Genomic DNA, 10000 nt, shown 5'->3' on the forward strand with positions numbered 1-10000 from the left:
GGAGGAAGGCCTGTTGTCCTCTGTGTTGGGAGGTGAGGAAGGGAGGAAGGCCTGTTGTCCTCTGTGTTGGGAGGTGAGGGAGGGAGGGAGGGAGGGAGGGAGGGAGGAAGGCCTGTTGTCCTCTGTGTTGGGAGGTGAGGGAGGGAGGAAGGCCTGTTGTCCTCTGTGTTGGGAGGTGAGGGAGGGAGGAAGGCCTGTTGTCCTCTGTGTTGGGAGGTGAGGGAGGGAGGAAGGCCTGTTGTCCTCTGTGTTGGGAGGTGAGGGAGGGAGGAAGGCCTGTTGTCCTCTGTGTTGGGAGGTGAGGGAGGGAGGAAGGCCTGTTGTCCTCTGTGTTGGGAGGTGAGGGAGGGAGGAAGGCCTGTTGTCCTCTGTGTTGGGAGGTGAGGGAGGGAGGGAGGGAGGAAGGCCTGTTGTCCTCTGTGTTGGGAGGTGAGGGAGGGAGGGAGGGAGGGAGGAAGGCCTGTTGTCCGCTGTGTTGGGAGGTTAGGGAAAGTAGACCCTGGGTACATACTGTTGTTACAGAGGGGTCAACAGAGGTCAATCTGAGGGAAATTCACATGCTACTGTAGCTACAAGTTAAAATTGTGTATTTTGCTGGGGCCTAATGCTATTCCTATGAGTATCCCAAGTTTGCTTATATATATATATATATATATATATATGTATATATATATAGGGCTGTCAAACGATAATTAAAAAAACAAAAGAACAATTAATTACATGATCTGTAATTAATTAATTGTGATTGATCACATCCATTTTTGCAAGCAAAAGCCTCCAAATTAAGATATTTCAACTCAAGACATGACATTATTGTGGCGTTGTGATTGTGATTACTGACCGACGTCCAGTGATCCCCGGTCAGAGCAGCGTATTCGGCCTGCGCCAGTTCTTCCATTCTTGTGGTCTTTTCCGTGTCAGACAGCTGGTGGATGTTTGTAACTACGGTGCCTCTTGAAGGCAGTTTGTAAGGAAGCAATTTGAAACGCCTCCATTAAGCCCTTGTCCTCTGTCATTGAAATTGGCCTGCAGTCCACAGCAATCCACTCTGCCATGGAGTTTGTTTGAAGTTTGATTTGATTGAGGTTTTCAGAGGCAGACTTGCTCACCCGGAGCTGTTCTCAGTGAGTGTGGGTTGAAGCCCCCTAGTGGGTGTGGGTTGAAGCCCCCTAGTGGGTGTGGGTTGAAGCCCCCTAGTGAGTGTGGGTTGAAGCCCCCTAGTGGGTGTGGGTTGAAGCCCCCTAGTGGGTGTGGGTTGAAGCCCCCTAGTGGGTGTGGGTTGAAGCCCCCTAGTGAGTGTGGGTTGAAGCCCCCTAGTGAGTGGGTTGAAGCCCCCTAGTGGGTGTGGGTTGAAGCCCCCTAGTGGGTGTGGGTTGAAGCCCCCTAGTGGGTGTGGGTTGAAGCCCCCTAGTGGGTGTGGGTTGAAGCCCCCTAGTGGGTGTGGGTTGAAGCCCCCTAGTGGGTGTGGGTTGAAGCCCCCTAGTGGGCTACTGGGACTGACAGCTGTTAACATGTTTAGCATTGAGATGTTAAGTTAGGTTAGAACTGCTCCGATGGAAAGCAAATTCTTTCTTGCAGATACGACCACGCTCTTCTGTCTGGGAGTGGTTGAGATACGACCACGCTCTCCTGTCTGGGAGTGGTTGAGATACGACCACGCTCTTCTGTCTGGGAGTGGTTGAGATACGACCACGCTCTCCTGTCTGAGTGGTTGAGATACGACCACGCTCTTCTGTCTGAGTGGTTGAGATACGACCACGCTCTCCTGTCTGGGAGTGGTTGAGATACGACCACGCTCTCCTGTCTGGGAGTGGTTGAGATACGACCACGCTCTCCTGTCTGAGTGGTTGAGATACGACCACGCTCTCCTGTCTGAGTGGTTGAGATACGACCACGCTCTCCTGTCTGAGTGGTTGAGATACGACCACGCTCTTCTGTCCAGTCTGAGTGGTTGAGATACGACCACGCTCTTCTGTCCAGTCTGAGTGGTTGAGATACGACCACGCTCTTCTGTCCAGTCTGAGTGGTTGAAAGTAAACTTTTCATTTAGAGGATCTGATTATCCCCTTATTTCCTCCTCCAGTTTGTTTGAAGGTAAAGATGCTTTTGCGTGACGACCTACAGCCTACGGGGTCATTCAGGTCCAAATTAAGTTTGTCATCTCAATAATGTTAAATCCGCAATCACCCGGCAACGGTGCCACCTACAGCTGGACCAAATCACACGGCAACGGTGCCACCTACAGCTACCTCCACCTACAGCTGGACCACATGGATGCACACTGATGAATGTGATTAGCCTATTTTACGTTCATTTTTATTAATGCGTTAATGTGTGTATAATTAATTAATCTAATTAACATGTTAAATTGACAGCTCTAATGTATATAATCCATAATCCATTAAGCCCTATGTACAGAGAGAGTTGGAGAAGGGGAGAGAAATGGACCAGAGAGAAGAGCAATTAAGAGTTGTGGTGGTGCGAGAGATGGGTGATCGGTATAGAAAACAGGGATGGAGGGGAGTCTCTCTCTCTCTCTCTCTCTTTCTCTCTCTCTTTTAGGTAGTCCAAACTGGGTCACGGAGGAGTCTGATTTATTTTGACTGTGTTTTCTGGGGCAGCTGTGTCCCCACAAGGCCTTCTGACTGGGCCACGCTCGCGCCGGAGCAGCCAGCGGCCATCTTGGATGTGCTCTTTCTAAGGCACAGCTGTCACCATAGTAGCTCCCTGGACATTTGCGGCAGGGTGTGTAAAACGCTGCGTCATCATGGCCAGCATCAGAGGCACGGGGAGCCGTGGAGTAAACTGCCGAGTCACCACCACACAACCCTCTGGTATGGGCGGAGCCTGGGCTCTGTGGGGGCGGGGCTCTGTGTGGCGCTGCTCTGTCGCTGGCTGGAACACACCCACGTGCACGTGCATGCACACTCACAGAAGGGTGTGTGCGTGCGTGCGTGCATGCGTGCGTGTGTGCACGTGCGTGAGAACAAAATGACTATTGATCCGTGTCTAAAATGAGAAACGCTCGGACAGTTGAGCACACCGTTTTGTAGAACCGTGTCAATAAAGTTTCCAAATGCTGCCTCGCTTGCCTTCCCAGGTCCCCGACTCACAATTGGTCCCGTGACTCGGCAGTCATTTGAACCGGCCAATCAGAAAGGAGTTGCTGTGCAGAACGATGTGTCTGAATGGGTGGTATTTCTGTCATTGGCTATATGTCAGGACTACAGCATTATCAGAGGAGAGCAAGCTTATCCTCCATCTCTGCACCAACACACCGGATGAATACCGTGAGCAGTTGGACGTCTATTTAACCACTAAGTCAACAGAAAATAATTGTTCACTGTCTGCAGTGACCTGGGGGGTATAGATGTGACCTTTGACCTGGGGGTATAGATGTGACCTGGGGGTATAGATGTGACCTTTGACCTGGGGGTATAGATGTGACCTTTGACCTGGGGGTATAGATGTGACCTGGGGGTATAGATGTGACCTTTGACCTGGGGGTATAGATGTGACCTTTGACCTGGGGTCATAGATGTGACCTTTGACCTGGGGTTATAGATGTGACCTGTTACCGGGGGGTATAGATGTGACCTGTTACCGGGGGGTATAGATGTGACCTGTGACCTGGGGGTATAGATGTGACCTTTGACCTGGGGGTATAGATGTGACCTGTTACCGGGGGGTATAGATGTGACCTGTTACCGGGGGGTATAGATGTGACCTGTGACCTGTGACCTGGGGGTATAGATGTGACCTTTGACCTGGGGGTATAGATGTGACCTGTTACCGGGGGGTATAGATGCAGGGGTTGACACACGTTGTACAGGACTAGAGACTAACAGGACTAGAGAGTAACGGGACTAGAGAGTAACGGGACTAGAGACTAACAGGACTAGAGAGTAACGGGACTAGAGAGAAACAGGACTAGAGAGTAACGGGACTAGAGAGTAACGGGACTTGAGAGAAACAGGACTAGAGAGTAACGGGACTAGAGAGTAACGGGACTAGAGAGTAACGGGACTAGAGAGTAACAGGACTAGAGAGAAACAGGACTAGAGAGTAACAGGACTAGAGAGTAACGGGACTAGAGAGTAACAGGACTAGAGAGTAACGGGACTAGAGAGTAACGGGACTAGAGAGTAACGGGACTAGAGAGTAACGGGACTCGAGAGTAACGGGACTCGAGAGTAACGGGACTAGAGAGTAACGGGACTAGAGAGTAACGGGACTAGAGAGTAACGGGACTAGAGAGTAACAGGACTAGAGAGTAACAGGACTAGAGAGAAACAGGACTAGAGAGTAACAGGACTAGAGAGTAACAGGACTAGAGAGTAACAGGACTAGAGAGCAACGGAACTCGAGAGCAACGGGACTCGAGAGTAACAGGACTAGAGAGTAACAGGACTCGAGAGTAACGGGACTCGAGAGTAACGGGACTCGAGAGTAACGGGACTCGAGAGTAACGGGACTCGAGAGTAACGGGACTCGAGAGTAACGGGACTCGAGAGTAACGGGACTCGAGAGTAACGGGACTAGAGAGTAACGGGACTAGAGAGTAACGGGACTAGAGAGTAACGGGACTAGAGAGTAACGGGACTAGAGAGTAACGGGACTAGAGAGAAACGGGACTAGAGAGTAACGGGACTAGAGAGTAACGGGACTAGAGAGTAACAGGACTAGAGAGAAACAGGACTAGAGAGTAACGGGACTAGAGAGTAACAGGACTAGAGAGTAACGGGACTAGAGAGTAACGGGACTAGAGAGTAACGGGACTAGAGAGTAACGGGACTAGAGAGTAACGGGACTAGAGAGAAACAGGACTAGAGAGTAACGGGACTAGAGAGTAACGGGACTAGAGAGTAACGGGACTAGAGAGTAACGGGACTAGAGAGTAACGGGACTAGAGAGTAACGGGACTAGAGAGTAACGGGACTAGAGAGTAACGGGACTAGAGAGTAACGGGACTAGAGAGTAACGGGACTAGAGAGTAACGGGACTAGAGAGTAACAGGACTAGAGAGTAACAGGACTAGAGAGTAACAGGACTCGAGAGTAACGGGACTAGTTCTAACCAAGTATATGGCTGGACCGTGACTTGGTCAAACCTAGTGTGTGTGTGTGTGTGTGTGTGTGTGTGTGTGTGTGTGTGTGTGTGTGTGTGTACAGCGATGTCTCACTGACTGCACTTAAAACAGGCGTAGAGGAACACTGGACTGCAGGCCTGAGGACCTGAGCAGGAGTGTTCAGTAGTGTTCAGTAGTGTTCAGTAGTGTTCAGTAGTGTTCAGTAGGGTTCAGTAGTGTTCAGTAGGGTTCAGTAGTGTTCAGTATTGTTCAGTAGGGTTCAGTAGTGTTCAGTAGTGTTCAGAAGTGTTCAGTAGTGTTCAGTCCAGCCTGGTGAGTCTCTGTTGTGCAGTGGTGCTTTATAGACTCACCACACTGCAGGACTCAGACAGAGAGTTCATCACCTGGAGTTCATGGGAGAGGTTTATGAAGCAGGCAGCATCTGAGATATAGGAGTGTGTGTGTGTGTGTGTGTGTGTGTGCGTGTGCGTGTGCGCGTGTGCGCGTGTGTGCGTGTGTGTGTGTGCGTGCATGTGTGCCAGCGTGCCAGAGGTTCCAGGGCTTTAGCAAACCTCACTTCAAACTCATCCAGACCATGCTCATAGACACGTGGCCTTTCTCTCTCTACGTCTCTCTCTCATCCTCCATCCCTCCTTCCCTCTCTCTCTCTCTGCCAGGCTCCGACTCGCTTCCCAGGTCAGAGGAGAAGAGAGCGTTGAGCCGGCCCAACTCCGCAGGTTCCACGCCAGGCCACGCCCCCTCCTCGCTCAGCTCCTCCCCCACCCTGACGACCAGCCCCACCCTCACCATCACCAGCCATGCTGCCTCCAGGCCAGGTACCCAGACCGCCAGAAACACCACACTTCAGCTCGCCTAACAAAGTCAAGTTGTATCGAATTGGAGTTAGTGTATGATAGTCAGCCATTTTGAATTGCCACAAAGCACACATTGTATGCTCATATTGTAGCACGTTATAAGGAAATTAATCATATTTGTTGGATATGAATTTGTTGATAGTTAGGTTTACTGTAGATGAGTTGTCCTTCTCCTGTGTGTTATGATGATGATATGAGCTAATCGAGTTATCGCTGCTGTCGGGTCAAAACCTTGTGTATCTAAAATGACAAGTTTTCATAAAATTAAAAAGAACCTTAATTTCTACCAAAATGGAGATGAGGTTTCTGCCCGACAGTCATATCATGCTACTCAGCACACATAGTATGCTCATAGCTCATAGTATCACCATGTGTGTTGGATATGGGTTAGTTGATGGAGGCAGGTCTTGATGGGGGGTCTTGTGTTGGATATGGGTTAGTTGATGGAGGCAGGTCTTGATGGGGGGTCTTGTTGTGTTGGATATGGGTTAGTTGATGGAGGCAGGTCTTGATGGGGGGTCTTGTTGTGTTGGATATGGGTTAGTTGATGGAGGCAGGTCTTGATGGGTAGTCTTGTTGTGTTGGATATGGGTTAGTTGATGGAGGCAGGTCTTGATGGGGGGTCTTGTTGTGTTGGATATGGGTTAGTTGATGGAGGCAGGTCTTGATGGGGGGTCTTGTGTTGGATATGGGTTAGTTGATGGAGGCAGGTCTTGATGGGGGGTCTTGTTGTGTTGGATATGGGTTAGTTGATGGAGGCAGGTCTTGATGGGGGGTCTTGTTGTGTTGGATATGGGTTAGTTGATGGAGGCAGGTCTTGATGGGGGGTCTTGTTGTGTTGGATATGGGTTAGTTGATGGAGGCAGGTCTTGATGGGGGGTCTTGTGTTGGATATGGGTTAGTTGATGGAGGCAGGTCTTGATGGGGGGTCTTGTTGTGTTGGATATGGGTTAGTTGATGGAGGCAGGTCTTGATGGGGGGTCTTGTTGTGTTGGATATGGGTTAGTAGATGGAGGCAGGTCTTGATGGGGGGTCTTGTTGTGTTGGATATGGGTTAGTTGATGGAGGCAGGTCTTGATGGGGGGTCTTGTTGTGTTGGATATGGGTTAGTTGATGGAGGCAGGTCTTGATGGGGGGTCTTGTTGTGTTGGATATGGGTTAGTTGATGGAGGCAGGTCTTGATGGGGGGTCTTGTTGTGTTGGATATGGGTTAGTTGATGGAGGCAGGTCTTGATGGGGGGTCTTGTTGTGTTGGATATGGGTTAGTTGATGGAGGCAGGTCTTGATGGGGGGTCTTGTTGTGTTGGATATGGGTTAGTTGATGGAGGCAGGTCTTGATGGGGGGTCTTGTTGTGTTGGATATGGGTTAGTTGATGGAGGCAGGTCTTGATGGGGGGTCTTGTTGTGTTGGATATGGGTTAGTAGATGGAGGCAGGTCTTGATGGGGGGTCTTGTTGTGTTGGATATGGGTTAGTTGATGGAGGCAGGTCTTGATGGGGGGTCTTGTTGTGTTGGATATGGGTTAGTTGATGGAGGCAGGTCTTGATGGGGGGTCTTGTGTTGGATATGGGTTAGTTGATGGAGGCAGGTCTTGATGGGGGGTCTTGTTGTGTTGGATATGGGTTAGTTGATGGAGGCAGGTCTTGATGGGGGGTCTTGTTGTGTTGGATATGGGTTAGTAGATGGAGGCAGGTCTTGATGGGGGGTCTTGTTGTGTTGGATATGGGTTAGTTGATGGAGGCAGGTCTTGATGGGGGGTCTTGTGTTGGATATGGGTTAGTTGATGGAGGCAGGTCTTGATGGGCGGTCTTGTTGTGTTGGATATGGGTTAGTTGATGGAGGCAGGTCTTGATGGGGGTCTTGTTGTGTTGGATATGGGTTAGTAGATGGAGGCAGGTCTTGATGGGGGGTCTTGTGTTGGATATGGGTTAGTTGATGGAGGCAGGTCTTGATGGGGGGTCTTGTTGTGTTGGATATGGGTTAGTTGATGGAGGCAGGTCTTGATGGGGGGTCTTGTTGTGTTGGATATGGGTTAGTTGATGGAGGCAGGTCTTGATGGGGGGTCTTGTTGTGTTGGATATGGGTTAGTTGATGGAGGCAGGTCTTGATGGGTAGTCTTGTGTTGGATATGGGTTAGTTGATGGAGGCAGGTCTTGATGGGGGGTCTTGTTGTGTTGGATATGGGTTAGTTGATGGAGGCAGGTCTTGATGGGGGGTCTTGTTGTGTTGGATATGGGTTAGTTGATGGAGGCAGGTCTTGATGGGTAGTCTTGTTGTGTTGGATATGGGTTAGTTGATGGAGGCAGGTCTTGATGGGTAGTCTTGTTGTGTTGGATATGGGTTAGTTGATGGAGGCAGGTCTTGATGGGGGGTCTTGTTGTGGTGGATATGGGTTAGTAGATGGAGGCAGGTCTTGATGGGGGGTCTTGTGTTGGATATGGGTTAGTTGATGGAGGCAGGTCTTGATGGGGGGTCTTGTTGTGTTGGATATGGGTTAGTTGATGGAGGCAGGTCTTGATGGGGGGTCTTGTTGTGTTGGATATGGGTTAGTTGATGGAGGCAGGTCTTGATGGGGGGTCTTGTTGTGTTGGATATGGGTTAGTTGATGGAGGCAGGTCTTGATGGGGGGTCTTGTTGTGTTGGATATGGGTTAGTTGATGGAGGCAGGTCTTGATGGGGGGTCTTGTTGTGTTGGATATGGGTTAGTTGATGGAGGCAGGTCTTGATGGGGGGTCTTGTTGTGTTGGATATGGGTTAGTTGATGGAGGCAGGTCTTGATGGGGGGTCTTGTTGTGTTGGATATGGGTTAGTTGATGGAGGCAGGTCTTGATGGGGGGTCTTGTTGTGTTGGATATGGGTTAGTTGATGGAGGCAGGTCTTGATGGGGGGTCTTGTTGTGTTGGATATGGGTTAGTTGATGGAGGCAGGTCTTGATGGGGGGTCTTGTTGTGTTGGATATGGGTTAGTTGATGGAGGCAGGTCTTGATGGGGGGGTCTTGTGTTGGATATGGGTTAGTTGATGGAGGCAGGTCTTGATGGGGGGTCTTGTTGTGTTGGATATGGGTTAGTTGATGGAGGCAGGTCTTGATGGGGGGTCTTGTTGTGTTGGATATGGGTTAGTAGATGGAGGCAGGTCTTGATGGGGGGTCTTGTTGTGTTGGATATGGGTTAGTTGATGGAGGCAGGTCTTGATGGGGGGTCTTGTTGTGTTGGATATGGGTTAGTTGATGGAGGCAGGTCTTGATGGGGGGTCTTGTTGTGTTGGATATGGGTTAGTTGATGGAGGCAGGTCTTGATGGGCGGTCTTGTGTTGGATATGGGTTAGTTGATGGAGGCAGGTCTTGATGGGGGGTCTTGTTGTGTTGGATATGGGTTAGTTGATGGAGGCAGGTCTTGATGGGGGGTCTTGTTGTGTTGGATATGGGTTAGTTGATGGAGGCAGGTCTTGATGGGGGGTCTTGTTGTGTTGGATATGGGTTAGTTGATGGAGGCAGGTCTTGATGGGGGGTCTTGTTGTGTTGGATATGGGTTAGTTGATGGAGGCAGGTCTTGATGGGGGGTCTTGTTGTGTTGGATATGGGTTAGTTGATGGAGGCAGGTCTTGATGGGGGGTCTTGTTGTGTTGGATATGGGTTAGTTGATGGAGGCAGGTCTTGATGGGGGGTCTTGTTGTGTTGGATATGGGTTAGTTGATGGAGGCAGGTCTTGATGGGGGGTCTTGTTGTGTTGGATATGGGTTAGTTGATGGAGGGAGGTCTTGATGGGGGGTCTTGTTGTGTTGGATATGGGTTAGTTGATGGAGGCAGGTCTTGATGGGGGGTCTTGTTGTGTTGGATATGGGTTAGTTGATGGAGGCAGGTCTTGATGGGGGGTCTTGTTGTGTTGGATATGGGTTAGTTGATGGAGGCAGGTCTTGATGGGGGGTCTTGTGTTGGATATGGGTTAGTTGATGGAGGCAGGTCTTGATGGGGGGTCTTGTGTTGGATATGGGTTAGTTGATGGAGGCAGGTCTTGATGGGGGGTCTTGTGTTGGATATGGGTTAGTTGATGGAGGCAG

General features: G+C 50.2%; 1 protein-coding gene across 2 annotated transcripts in view; it reads left to right on the forward strand.

Annotated features, from left to right (window-relative positions):
- The window catches only part of map7b (microtubule-associated protein 7b), a 66655-nt gene that overhangs the window by 18051 nt on the left and 38604 nt on the right, over positions 1-10000 (forward strand). For both annotated transcript variants that reach the window (XM_084454162.1, XM_084454163.1), the window contains exon 2: positions 5746-5904. In XM_084454162.1, the coding sequence (XP_084310288.1) occupies positions 5746-5904 (159 nt within the window). The remainder of the gene's footprint in view (positions 1-5745; positions 5905-10000) is intronic.

The sequence above is a fragment of the Borostomias antarcticus genome (genome assembly GCF_949987555.1).
Source record: "Borostomias antarcticus genome assembly, chromosome: 19".
NCBI classification, from domain to species: domain Eukaryota; kingdom Metazoa; phylum Chordata; class Actinopteri; order Stomiiformes; family Stomiidae; genus Borostomias; species Borostomias antarcticus.